Source organism: Phaseolus vulgaris, chromosome 9 (assembly GCF_000499845.2).
Source record: "Phaseolus vulgaris cultivar G19833 chromosome 9, P. vulgaris v2.0, whole genome shotgun sequence".
NCBI classification, from domain to species: Eukaryota; Viridiplantae; Streptophyta; class Magnoliopsida; order Fabales; family Fabaceae; genus Phaseolus; species Phaseolus vulgaris.
In genome coordinates, this window is record NC_023751.2 from 11,986,763 (window position 1) to 12,001,724 (window position 14,962).

Genomic DNA, 14,962 nt, shown 5'->3' on the forward strand with positions numbered 1-14,962 from the left:
AAATACACGTGCCTATAAAAATACAATTATGAATTAATGCGTAACAAGGTCATAAAAAATTATTGTTTTTTTATAATAAAAAAGTATATTATTGTCTTGGTCTCATTGTTAAAGTAATCAATATTTTCTATTACTGTTGTAGAGTGAGAAAATAAGTATGAATGGAAGGAAACCAAATATATTAAAAGTTCAAAGATATATTTTAAAAAATCATGAATACGCCATTGATCTTTCTATACATAATAAATTAGTCATTTTGTTTATTCACAATTTCAAAGAACATGAAATAAATTTTGGATGCATTAATTGTAAATTATCTTTTATATTCTTAATTTGTTAATGGAATGGCCACTCATATTTTATGTGCAAGTGAATGTATTTATCAGTCTAGTGGTGGGAAAGAAATGCGTTGTTATCAAATATTATTACTTAAAATCATTTAGTTTTATGTATAGTTTTAAATAAACTGTAATTTTTAAAAGAGCTAATTAGGTAATATTAACCAACTCTCGGGTCACTAATTCAATAATTAAAAGAAAATATTAATGATACATAATAATGCATTCTCCATAACTTTTAATGTCGTCCCTAAATTTATTTAAACAAATATTTTTTTAATTCTTTGACCAGTACTTTTATCAGAAGACTCTCTCAATAAAATTTACTGCCTTAATTATTTTTATTTGGTTCCATAAATTACTTATTTGGTCATAAATACAATAAGTTTAAATTATGAATTCATGTTAATGTGAAAATTAATAATTAGTTTTATGATAAATATCTTGTATCAAAGGAGTTACAGGCAGGCAGCAATTATATCATTATTTTCACATCATTCTATTTTTAAGTATTATTTTTATTCTTGATATCAAGTTTTAAAGAACTTTGGTTCAAGAATATATTTATTTTAAATAACCTAATACAACTAAATTATGTTAATTAAATATTTTAATTAGTCAGAGTTTTTTTTTCCACTTATATTTAAGACATGAGAAAATATATATTGATCTTATTATATACAGGACACGTAATAGCACTACAAAAAATCTTATTTTTAAGAGAGGTTTTCTAAACCCCTGAAAAGTATTGGCAGTTTTAAAAAATTGCAACAAATTTTATTAATTTCCTACTCTATTTTAATTTTTCGCATTTTTTAAACATTGAGTTTGGGAGTCACCAAGCTTTTAACAGATTCAGAGGCAGAGCGTTTCACGGATTCAGTACCATCTCTAGGAAACTCTCTCAAGTTCGTCTCTTGATTCTTTTCTCAAATCAAAGATTTTGAAAAAAGCAAACGAGTACAATGCACTACCTCCTTCGCAACGCTATTCTCCGATGACGAAAGGTTATACACTTCCTTCGTTAAATCCCAATCCATCGCCTTTGAATATTCACTTTTATTTCACCTTCGGATTCTCAGGCCACGGAAAGAAAACAATAAATCTTGAGTCTCAGAGATTATCTGAAGGACGCTGAAGGTTCGTTCTCATTTCTCTCACATATAAACTCACATTCACGCGAAATGATGGATTGATTCTGAGTTTCTGTAGATGTTTCGCACTGCAATCTATTCCCAAAGATTATTGCTTGCAAATGCTATTTCTTCGACAAAATCGAAGAAGTAAACCTAAGCACAAGAAACTGGTTGTGATAGTAGATTCAGCGATGTCCTTCGAGGCCAATTTCTGAAACAAGGTATAATCATAGTCGTCTTATTATCTGCTTTGTTTAGGTACGTATTAACAACATTTATAGTTATAAATAAGTGAGTGTTAGACTCACGCAGATGATTTGTGTGTTTCATAATTTTGTAATTGGAACGGTTTTTTCTCAAATAGTTGACATGTCTAATATTTGGGAATTTTGATGTTAAGTATAAGGAATTGTACTAAATTTGTTCTCTAATTTGAAACTAAAACGGCAGGTTAAATCAAGGAGGATGAAGTAGAACAATTTGTTTAGTAGTTTTTTTTGGAAATGATATATTCAACATTTGAATAATGCATGAAATTGGATTATATAGTTTTTTGGATTTTGGTTATCTTTAAACGATTAGCATTGTAGGTTGATGATTCCAAGTTTGCAAATCTAGCACATCAAGGTGTAGATTTTATATTAGGTATTCTTTTCATTTCACTAATGGAAAAGCTTTTCCTACCTTTCTTTATCTAATTAAGTAATTGAAAATACTATGTCTTCTTTTGTGACTATTTATGACTATAGGTGTTAGTTATAGTTGTGGAACTAGACATTGAAACTTTTGGTTTTTGAATAGGGGAACTCAAGCAATTGAAAGCCTTACCAACCAATGGATTGAACTTGAAGGGTTATTCAGAATCCCCCATTTCCCCAGCTAGGTTCTTTGAAGTCGTTGCTAATGATTTGCTAACTCTCAATAAATATCTTCAGTTGGTAAGTAATGCTTTTGGGATGGATGCTTTCTGGTGTTTTATCTAGTATGAAAGATTTATGATTGTTACTGTCTGTCTCATGAAGTCTTGTGTTGTTGTTCTATAGACTGTGAGTGAGAGTGGCTTTAGCAGACCAAAAAAGTGTAGAATTTTTAAAAGAAGGAAACAAGGGGCATAAGCTTGAATGAAGTTCTTTAACTGTTCTGGGATTTTGTTCTTGTTACCTTTATTGAATTCATTAGTTTGGCTTTGTTTGGTATTTACATGTTTCTTTGTATCTAGATACCAATTTACAAATTGCAATGTTTTGGGATTAATGGTATTCAATTTTATTGATTTATTTATTGAGATAATTTTTTAAGACCATTCTAAATTGATTGTATTGTAGCATAAGTTACTACTCATTAGATTTTGTGTTGTGTAAGAATGTTTATCCAGTCAATTTGTGCGAAGTCTTTATCATTCTCATTCCCTGTTGAACCTTCTTTCATCTAGCTTCTTTTGCTTGCAAATGGTGATCGTTTGATAGCTAACTTTTAATGTCTCTGATAAAGATGCTTTGATGGATTGTAGGAGCAGAAAATCCAGTTTTATTGTCTGCAGCTGAACAGATTTTTAGTGCTGGTGGGAAGAGGATGAGACCAACTCTGGTGTTCTTGGTGGCAAGGGCAACTACAGAGTTTCTTGACTTGAAGTAAGCACATAATTCTCTCTCTCTCAAAATCTATTTTTCAGTTTCTCTCCCCTCCCTCTCTCTCACACACAACATGTGCACATGTACACACATGCATATTCACACGTTCTTTGCTATAGCTAAAATTCTATATGAAAATAAAAGTTGAAAACTTCATGTTGAAATGGTTGACTCCAGGGAACTTACTGTTAAGCATCAACGTTTAGCGAGATACTTGAAATGATTCATACAAAAGGTCTTCAATTGGTTGAGCTCTTCTAATTAAGTGTGAAACTTGAAAGGGTGAGCCTTGGAACCTTGGAAAGGGTGCTTCCTCCCACCAAATATAGCAGTTTTTTTTTTCAGCAAAGAACCAAATATAGCAGTTGTAAGTAAAAACCATTGGATTTGGTATTACTACAACATTGAGATATGTAGGTAGTTTTTCCTGACGAATAACAATGCCTTCAACTGTGTTGTGACACGCTCCATCACCTTGTAGTTATAAACCTAGTATTTATCTTCCACCTTATTGGATCATTATTGCACAGGTTAGGATTAGAAGATTGCGTGAATGATGCAGTGCAAATTGTTTACCCCGTGAATGGTTTCTGATTCTTGCAGGAAGTAGCTGCAAGGTAATTTAGAAGTTGGAACCATATGTGAAACATCAACTCTATTCATCTCACCTTTACATTAATTCTCTTTTACATATATATATTATTTTATTTTTAATTTTTGCTTTTTGTTAGAGGGTTGTTTATTTATTTGAGCAATACTAATGGATTTTTTTTAGGTAAACTTATTATTGCTTTTAATATTGGTCTCGACCGTTCTAATCGTCGACTCACTAAAATTGGGACACATTCCTTTGGATTTCTTATATTGAAAGAGAATCTGTTCAATTAAACCACTAAAATAACGAATTTATTTTTTCTTTCAAGTTAAGTAATTGCACACTAATATTCGTTTATCTAAATAAATGGTTTTTAAATTAAAAAAAAAACCTTCACAAGCATTGGAAATTGAATGAGGAAAAGAAAAACTGAAAGTTTGAACACTTCAACTAAGTATTTTTAATTTTTATTTTTATTTGAGATAGGATTTTCTTAATATTTTATTAAATAAAATATTGATAATGATAGAAAATAAACTTATGTCTTATTTATTTTAATTATTATATTATTTACAATATATTATTATACGATTAAATTGAGATATTGACAAATTATAAATTGTGTGCTTTTTGTTTAATTGTCTATAGAATGAGACTGGACCCATTTTTGTTAATTGCATGTAATATTTGATTTTTCCCGGAGTAAGAGTATGATATATAAAATAATAAAGAATGTTTTAACTGTTGTTTGATCTTGTTACTCATTGATATGGATATAGCACCTATTGTCCAAAGATAGCATTTATTAATTCAAATAAGTCAATGCTTCTTTTTTTTTTGGCAGGTGGACAATGATTGAGTTTCAAAGGACGAGGGTTTTGCATGTTTTTAAATTCTAGCGTATGTGTTTTTCTCTAGTTATCTTGATCTTAAGAGGATGGATGCCATTTTTTTTTTCTCTGTTTATTAGTGTCAATATTTCATTTTAGTGTTGTATTTTAAGTTAGTGTTATTGTCTTACGAGGGAACCAAATTTGGATGTTGTGTCCTCTAGTCTTAACGCATGCTTATCCTAATTAGTATTAATTATTATCTTTTTTCTTATACATTAGTTTATTTAGTAAATTTTATCTGTATTTAAAAGAATGTGTATGACATTAATATTTTGTAAGTTTTAATGTATTGTTGTTATGTTTCTAGTGGCAAATTAATAAATGTTTTTATTTTATTTTTTAAATTAATAAAATTAATAAATTTACCTTTCAGAGGAGTTCATATCTTATAATAGAAGATTTTGAAGTTGAGTGCAATTTCAAGACGGTTTGGAGTTTTAATAATAAGTTTTTATAATAATAATAAAGTTAGGTTGGACTTGAACCCAAAATATTGTCTTTTTCATTGTAATCCAAAACAATGATTAAGTATTTTTTTTTTTACAAGTAAATAGTTTATTATATGTTTTATAATTTCTATATATTTAAATTAAAATGATAATATATGTGTCATTAGGAAACTTGTTTAGGTTCTAAGAACAAAATATATAAAATTTTGAGTTAATTAAATTTTCTAAATCTTAAAATATTTGTCTTTTATATTTTTCAGTTGTTTTTGAATTTATATATATTAAAAAAAACCTATTAAAAAACAAAACCCATTTAAAAAAATAAAAAATAAATTTAACGGGGGTTTGCAAAACCCCTGGTAATAACGGGAATTTGCAAAACCTCTGGTAATAACGGGGGGTTTACAAAACCCTTGGTAACGGGGGTTCACAGAACTGCCGGAAAATAATTGATCTGTCAGGGATTACTCAAAACTACCGGTAATCCATTAACGACGCTGCATCTTTTAGGGAAAAAAAACTGAGGGTAACGCATTTAGTAGGGGTTAAAACCGTCGGAAACACCAAATATAACTCCCGTTAAAAACAATTTTTTTTGTAGTGTAGTATTATATCTATTGATATATTACATTTTTTCTATCTCCTCTAAGTAGAACTAAAGAGATATAGTAACAACATTTAGAATTGTTGGAGATCCCACATCGACTAGAGATAAGAATATTTAATTGTATATAACTTAGTGCGAACCTCACTTCATGAGTCGGTTTTATGAGGTTGAGTTAGGTTTAAAGTTCACTTTGTAATATAGTATTAGAGCCATTTTGAGTCTATCATGACTAGTGTTTGTTGAGCTTATCAGACCGCTACGGACCACCCATAATATGTTGTCTCACACACGAGTTGTCACTCTTGGCATGAGGGGATGTGTTGGAGATCCCGTGCAAATCTCACCCCATGAAGTTATTTTATGGGGTTGAACTAAATTGTTAAGTTTAAAAATCTTCTAATCCTATATCATTTTGAAGAGAAAATCGTGATTCGTTAATTATGAGTTATTGAAATTTTCTTAAAAAAAATAGGCTCGAATGATGAATTTTAACTGAAATAAAGTTATATTGTTTATATATATAACTGAATTTTAACTGATTATATATATTTTTTGAATCACAAAATATACTTTTAAACCAAATATAATTGAATTTCATAGGCTTAACGTGTTTTATCTCAAATATTAAATTAGTATAAATTTGCAGCGGCATTATCTAATGTTTCAAATTAAGTATTTACTAAAACCAAATTTTATAAAATAATATAAAGATAAGAAAATATGATGTTTATCCTGATTTCATAACGTCTAAAGCTAAACTTGGATACTGCTCACAAAATACTTGTTTTTGTTAATATTGATTCATGCTCCAGCTGTCTATATTTGATTTCACATAATTCTTGAAATTTAGTTTGAAATTCAAAATGTATGAATATATAATATGTTGGACCGTTTATGGCGTGTTGCTGTTTGCCCACTTTTCCCTTTTATAGTTATCGCTTCAGAGACAGTGGGGATTTCTTCTTCTTTCGTCACCACTCAACTGCCCCATATACTACAATTTTTATATCAACCTATTTCACTTCAGTTTTTTTCTTATTTTAAGAATAAATCAGTGGATATACTTTCTTAATTACATTTTAAATTTTGAGTTGATATCAAAGGTTTGATGGTATCTTACTGCAATAACTATTAGTTTGTGTTTTTATAAAATTGATGTTGTTGGACATTTTTTAGTATATTTTGAATTGAAATTTTAGCATACAAATAAGTAAAAACCCCTAAACCCTAAAATATGTAACTACACTAATCCAAACTTTCCTATTCTGAATTTATACTTCATGTGTTTTTGGATTTGTAAATAAGCCTCACAACTCTTAACAAACTCTATCAATATAGTAATCATGAGTCTGCATAACCATTTCTTCCGGCAAAGGGTCAAGAAACTTTCTCTTCAATTAGAATGTGTTGATTTTTTGGATTGGGCTTTTAGATTGGACTTTCGGATTGGGCTCTTCACTCCTGCTTCATGTTGAATCTAAGATTGACAAACTTCCTAAACTGGACTGGATCAACTGAACCTTTGGCTTCTTCTCTCGGTCTCCTCTCACGGTTGGGTGTGTGCACCTGCAAGACGCTCCGATGTCAAAGTCATCAGTTTTATATAATTATCAGATAAAAATCACTCTACTTACCTCTTAGATTGATGTCCTATTTATAGTGTTTTCTTATTGGGCTCATAACCTATTTGGACATTTCTTTTTGTACCCAATATATTTTTAAATACACACCTATTAATTTGGACTTTATCACACTGGACCTTGCCATATTTATTTTATATATATATATATGATATCTAACTTTTTATATATATATATATATATATATATATTTTTTTCGGTGTAACTTTTGGATTAAGGGCCTAGCAGTACACCATCCATAATAACTCAATCGTAACAAAAACAAATATTTCTTTCATTGTTTTTGTATTGTTATAGGTTGGTGTGTAAGATTTTGTGGGCATAGACAGAGGCGTCCATTTTATTTTAACATAATAAAAGACTATGTAGTAGTCTTATTAAGATCTCACATAAAATTAAGACACGGAAATATAAAAATATAAATACTTTATCTCTTCACAAGCACCAATGGATTCAATGTACTCCGTGCTTAAATCTTTGATATTATGGATGTTGCAATACTGAGATTGTATTGATTTAGAGAATAATTGGGTTATACGATAGATGATTTATCATAATAGTAACAGCAATTTTTTAGATTAAAGTAAGAACTCATACTTTAATTTGAATTTAAATGATTCATACACTGCTCAATTGTTTGTTTTTTTTGTTTTTTGCAGACTTTGAAGTCTAATTACATGATTGTGTTATAACTATTATGGGTGAAAATGGTAATGATTAAAGAATGCTGCTATAGGAAAGATTTGTAAATAATTGCGAGAAGTGTTATGAAGAAGGGGAGCATGTAAACAGAAAAGGCAAAATTGTAAAGCCTTATGGCCTCGTTACGAATTGGGCTCAAATTGTAATTTATGTTTGTAGAGGGTACGAACTGAAGGAATGCATTAGCCATCATTTGCCCGAGATGGGCCTGGGCCGGAGTCGAGAGGTGTAGCCCATCGGGCTGAAGAGGCAAACCATGAGCGTCCACAGTCCTCAGGTTGAGGAGGTCAGTGCCCAGTTGGGCTTGCCTCACTATCTCTATGTAAGGGCCCGATCCAGATGCCAAAGCTACCTACAAAATTTGGACCAAACATAAAAAAGAAGAACAAGCACATTAACATGTTGTTTTTGGAATTTGGTCACACAATATTTTTTCTTTTTTAATGTTTAGAGTAACCTTCATACAAAATACATAACATAATGCTTTTAAATAAAATTAAAAATCGATGTAATATGTTGTTTTAAAAATTAGTATGAATTAGTGTTTTAAAGAACATAATTATAGGTGTAAAACTCCTGTAAACAGCAAGGAGTCTATGTCATGTAATTTGGTATAAAAAGAAAGAAAAAAAAAAATGCTCAAACGGTGCAAAAAAAATCATGTTCTAAAGGTGCAAAAAATTAAAATTTACGAAATTGTGCATTTCACGGATGTTCTACGATTGCTTAAGACCTAAAGGGAAAACATATATCTTCCCTCTATCAATCGTTGAACACAGTCCAAGTAAATGATGTTTTTTCAAAGTAAAGTTCGTACTTTAAAAGATGGCAAGAATTAAATTTATGTTTGTCTATATAAATTATGATATTCTTGAAATTTATTTTAGTTATAGGTTTGACATTAAAAAATGGTCCTAAAGATTAAAAAAAAAAAGACCAAAATTTTGGTTAGTAAATGGGATTAGTTGAGTGGTCATCTTGGTTGGAGTAAGTCCACATCATTCATGCAGAATGCCTATATTTTCCCCTTACAACGACCCCAAACTCCACTTTACTTGCTTCACCTATACCCATCTTATGTCTAAAGTCATCTCATGCCTAACAATTTATAGTCCAAATTATTTGAGCTACTAAAATACTTGAAAATATTAGATTTCTAAATCTATATTACAAAGAGTTGTTAAACGATGTAAAATGATAACACAGATACTATAATTAAATATCAATATTTATAGAACTTTTTATAAAGAAGGAAGATAATAAAAAAAAATATTAATTAAAATGATTTTATTATATATGGGATATCCAAGATTTGAAATCTAATACAGCATATAGTTGGTATTGAGAGTTACCTAAAAAAGGAAGATTCCTCTATCCCAGTCTGTAGCTAAAGATATAATAATATTATGTAAGGCCATTTCAGTTTTTTTCTATTTGTTCCGACATACGTAAACGCTGGTGGATGTTGCTTCACTCCGAATTAAATGAGGTGATGAAAAAATATATAGAGCAGCAACTACTTTGTCTTGAAAGCATGTAATCAACTAACAGAAGGCGAAAGTAAAACAAATCTACCAGAATTTAATGAATATGCGACGGAGGAAAATAATGGTTTGATTTGAAGAAATAATCGGAAAAGAAAACCTGGATAATAGGAAGCAACGGAGACTGTAGATCGTCACGAACATCCAAGAAAAACTTGTGGAGTCTTCGTTCGTACAATTGTGCATCCTGTAGATTCACCGTATCGGTTTCCCCCTGGTACCAAAGCAAGGCACGAATGACGCCGCCGTCACGCACCGACGCCTTCCCACGCTTTATCATCTCACTGTAAAGCTCTCTTCCTCGTTCCCACTCGCTTATGACGGTGCCACCAATCGCGCAGGGGACCAACCCGATTACACCCAATTCTGGGTGTTTTTCCAACACCGCGTTCGCGAATGCCATTCCTGGACCCACCCCGTTCGTCTTCTTATAATCGATGTCCGCGTGGAGCGGCTCACGCGCCTCCACCCACGTGAGATGCGCGTCGAGCTTCCAAATGGAGGGGTTGGGCCGGGACTGTGGTGGAACGACGGCGTCCCATGTGGTGACCCCCGTGGCCGTGTGGTTGACTACGCCGCCTCGACCCGCCATGTTGCTTTGACCCGCTAATACGAATATGTTCCTATCGTAGCCTTGTGGCCTCACTGGGCATGCTTGAATGAGGAATAGCAGCAATAGCGATAATGGCAAGGAAGGCATGTTCTCTGATGGAGCACCTCTTTCTCCACCTTTACAACTATATATTTAAAGGAAAATGTTTCACACTTCATCTGTCACTGTCCCTGCTTATTATTTAATAATTTATATTATTTCATTATATAAATAACTTAATTACAACGTGAAACGACTGCGTCAAAATAAGTCTTCCATGCATCGCTTAAAGTTAAACTTGGATAATGCGGTTACACATCTTTCTGACGGACACAGGAATATAATAATTACTATACGAGGTTAGCAATATTTTGGTTCGGACACAAAATATGTTCATAACAAGATCTAAGTTTATGATTTTTCTAAATATCTAGGTTAGGTTAGACATGAAACGATCATTGTTAAAGGTTCATATTTATTTTCTATAAGATAATTCGGATTAAAATATTTTAAATCCTCGTTAATTGTTTTAAATAAATTATTGTTATGTATAATTATCTTGATTTTCATATATCACAATTAAAGTCAGATAAAAGTCAATAGCATATCATTTAAGTAGTTTTTAAACAATTAATTATTATTATAAACATCTATTTATATCTCATAAATATAGACTATTTTAATATAGCCCTAACATTATAGACAAGAAGAACTATAAATAGATAATTATTTTAAATAATTTTTTCATATTTATTACTATTTTTATATTTAAAATATTTGTATGTTTTTTTTAAAGTAATCTTGTTAAATCGCATATCAATTAAATATACAAAGATATTTTTATTATATAAATAAGGTAAATTTAACCTTATAAGTTAATTTTATAAAATTAAATTAAATTTAAAATTAATTTCTAAAAATAATATCAGGATATTTATAGTCTGTGAAAAATTGTTAATTTGTTGAACTTATACTACATGTTAAATGAATGATGTTATTTCGTTGTTTGCTAGATTTAGAAGTTGTAAAATTGTCTCGTTTCTGTTTTCTCACATTGTGTTTTATTAATAAAAAAAAAGTTTATACAAATTTTAAAAAAAGACATTTTATTTTGACAAAGAAATTGTACCGTTAATTACTTTTATGAAAACAGTATCAGTTATATAATGATTAAGATGCAAAAGATGTACTGTTAAAGAGGTGTTTTTTCTTTCTAATTCACGCGTAAATCATTTGATCCACTTACCCCACGTGTTTTGCGTTGTTTAATTTGAGAAAAAAAAAATAAGTTGAAAAATTAAATCTAAGTTTAATTATAAGGGACACTCTATATTATTTATTATGACAAAAATGTGAAAAGAGAGAAAATTCTATTTCATATATAATTACATTTTTTATTAATGATGTGGGACTATCAATACATAAAAGAATATCTTAATTGCATAGATCATAGCATATGCTTTTATTTGTTTTTTTTCCTCATTATATCATATTATTTTTAAGATTTCATAAGTACTTTTTCTTCTAATACAAGATTTTTATAAGATCTCGTTTATTGATATATAATTTATACTTCAATCTAAAATATTTCTATGAAATAAAAGTTGCCTTTATTTTAAAATGTATCAGAAAAAATTAAACAAGGCTTTGTGCAACTGTGCATCTGCATAAGCAATGAGAAAAGGCTTGAATATTGAAGTGGAACAGAACAAGAGAGAAGAAAGCATTCCTGGGAAGATAAGAAACTGAAAATGTATTATAAAAAATATGTAACACAAAAAGCCCAAAGAGGGACATAAATACATAGGCGGTGCAAAAAGAAAACACAGCAACAGAAACTAAACAGAAAACTAAAACTTAAGGCGGCTTCTTCCTGCACCTCCATACTTTCTTGTGCCATCCCCATAATTTTTTTTTATTCCAAAAATACGCTTTTTTAATATTTCGAATTACATAATCCAGAAGTCTTTTTCTAATCCAGAATTAGCTTCTAAATTATGTAATCAAGAAGTCTTTTCTATACATAAGATTAACTTCCGGATTATGTAATCCAGAAGTTTTTTTTTTAGATATGTGATTAGCTTCCAGATTACATAATCCGAAAGTCTTTTCTAAATATAAGATTGACTTTCGGATTATGTAATCCGGATTATATAATTCATAGGCTTATTTCAAATCCAAAAAAGAGTTCTGGATTTTACAAATCTAAAAAACACTTCCAGATCCAAAAACATCTTTCGGATTATGTATGAGGTGACACAAGAAGAAGGTATGGGGGTGTAGAAAGAAAGAATCAAACTTAAACTGAAAAGAGGAATAGGCACATCAGATGCCCAAAAGCTAAAAATAAAGATTTTGTCAAAAAGTAATTTTTTTATTTTTATAGCCCAGAACCTTAAACTTATTATCATGTGCATACTTCCTTGCAAGGATTTTATAAGATGCTAGTCTTAAACTTATGACTTTATATATGAGTCATGCTATGAAGATTCCATAAGAGTATCTAGGAAAATATGGAAAACAAAAATATGCTTACCTCTTTATATGAGAAAATAATCAGTGATAAATATAATTACTATATTTTGAGAAAGAAAGAGGTAAGATTATAATTCACTTTGCTAAAGTAGATTTTAGAATGATATTGTTAATATCATGTAAGAAAATTTTAGAAAAACTATTAAACCCAGTATGACTATAAAAATAGGACCATATATATAATGGTTTGTGGGAACTTGATAATAAGTACTAATGTTATGGGTGTAGAGAATTAACGAAAGTTAACAAATGTTTATTATTTTTAATGGACAATTATAAAAATGTGGTTTCTCATTCTTCTTGTAAATGCAAGTTAATCAAATAATCACAAAGATACAAGAAATAGTTTGTGGGAGCCACATAGGTGAAATAGTGATAACTGGCAAAATATTATGAATTAGTTATTTTTTTTGTCTATGCTCATTCACTACTATATGCAATTTGTGAATAAATGTAATAGATATCAATGTCATGTAGCACCATGTAAGTCACTTTATTTTACAATTACTTTGTGATCATTCAAAAAATGGAGAGTTGAGTTTCTTCTCTTATTGTAAACTACACGCAACAATTCAAATTCATGGAATCATCATTTAGTACTTTACTAAATGGATTGAAGTGTAGAACCACTCATCTTAATTTTGTAAAAAAAAATTAAATAATTCATTTCGAAATTCATCAATCATATGTTGTTTAGATGTCCTATATATTTTGATTGAAGATAATAAAACTTAATTTTCAAGTGAACAAGTTAATAAATATTGCACCAAATTAGATATTAACAAGTCTTTGCATCATTTATGGGTAACTTTAAGATGTAACAATATCATTCTACAAGACTTTAAGAGAAAATTGAGTGAAACAAAAAGATTGTGGATATATGAGCTTCTTAGTATGTTATGGTCTTATCACAAAAGACCCGAATCCATAACCAATGAAATCACATTCTTCTTAGTATATCAAACAAATGTCATGTCCCTACTAAAAATTGGAGAATCATTATACAAAATACAATATTTTCATAGCAAGTGTTTGACACAGATGTTGTCTACCTCAGCATAGTTCATCAAATCTTGGAGAAAACTTAGTTTCAAATAGAAGCAATAAAAAGGTAAGTTACATTAAAATATGTCGACATAGAAATTTCACATTTTCCATTATGTATTGATGAGAGCACAATCAAATAAAAACATCAACAAACTTTTCTCAAGTGTGCAAGCCTTATCAAGTATGTGAAGTAATTAAAAAATGTGCTTATCATTTGTAAGCATTTGATGATTGTCTATGTCTCAAACATGGAACACACAAAACTCGTGATTTTACGAAAGTTAAATATACTTTAAAACTTTCATACACTTTTATTTATCCCTTAAGGTTTGACTCAATATAGTTTTTTAATGAAACAGATTGAATGATAAGAGGTGTGATATATCTCTATTTAGTCTTTTTGTTGTTTGAACACATTTAATCAATATTTTATACAATAAAGAGTGTAAGAAACATGATATAAGTTTGTTTGATTTTTTATCTTTTGATCACATTTAATAAACACTTAATGTGATAAAGAATATAAAAACATAATATCCAATAACATTTAATAAACAATTAGTAGTAAAAATAACGCACATCACAAAAGATTTACTAATTGACTATAAGAAAATCATCAAATAAAAAATAATTTTAGAAACTAAAAGTAACTAATTACTATACAGACTAAATTAGATATTATTATAAAAACTAAAAAATTATTGATATCTAAATTAGTTTTTATTATTAATAAAATTAAATATCAACTTAAAATTAATTTATAAATTTTATTAATAGTATAAACTAATTTAATATATTAATATTTTTTAGTTTATAAAATAATATTTAATTTAATTAATATAATAATTAATTATTTTTACTTATATTTATATTTAATGATATGTAGTAGTTGGTTGTTCAAAATTTAAGAACAAAAAATATTTTTCGTCAATTAACTATAAGTTGACAAATGTGCTACTTTTTCATCGCAAAATTCAAATATCTTTAACTAAAAGATAATTCATCGCTAATTCGTAACTAATAATTATATAATAAATGAAAGAAAGAAAATTTATGTTAATTCCCAATAATATATTAAAAAGGAATGTAAAAATTTATTAAAAAATATTTCCCTTGATATTACCAAATAGTTATTAGAAAAATAATTAACTGGTATTTTGAACTTAAAAGAAATTTGGCTAGGAATCGAAATTAATGAGCTATTAATTATCATATGTTACGTTGTGTGCGATATATTTTATTATTGCATAAGT

The 14,962-nt window shown here is 29.0% G+C and overlaps 1 protein-coding gene and 1 long non-coding RNA gene across 9 annotated transcripts; one reads left to right on the forward strand and one right to left on the reverse strand.

Annotated features, from left to right (window-relative positions):
- The first annotated feature begins 1,137 nt into the window (after positions 1 to 1,137).
- LOC137822804 (uncharacterized) lies at positions 1,138 to 4,792 on the forward strand. Of its 8 annotated transcripts, none has more exons than XR_011082986.1 (7): positions 1,138 to 1,345; positions 1,421 to 1,478; positions 1,551 to 1,732; positions 2,065 to 2,119; positions 2,276 to 2,412; positions 2,985 to 3,105; positions 4,545 to 4,792. It is a non-coding gene; the product is annotated as an uncharacterized lncRNA (long non-coding RNA). The 8 variants fall into 8 exon arrangements; XR_011082990.1 differs by having other exon boundaries at positions 1,551 to 1,695; XR_011082985.1 differs by having other exon boundaries at positions 1,551 to 1,695; positions 2,065 to 2,101.
- A 3,066-nt stretch (positions 4,793 to 7,858) lies between these two features.
- Positions 7,859 to 10,251, reverse strand: LOC137821928 (probable carbohydrate esterase At4g34215). The gene is made up of 2 exons (XM_068626736.1): positions 9,636 to 10,251; positions 7,859 to 8,343 (listed from the first exon to the last, which is right to left on the reverse strand). Exons 1-2 carry the CDS (start codon positions 10,233 to 10,235, stop codon positions 8,020 to 8,022), a joined length of 924 nt encoding a protein of 307 aa, XP_068482837.1. The 5' UTR covers positions 10,236 to 10,251; the 3' UTR covers positions 7,859 to 8,019.
- Between the last annotated feature and the right edge of the window lie 4,711 nt (positions 10,252 to 14,962).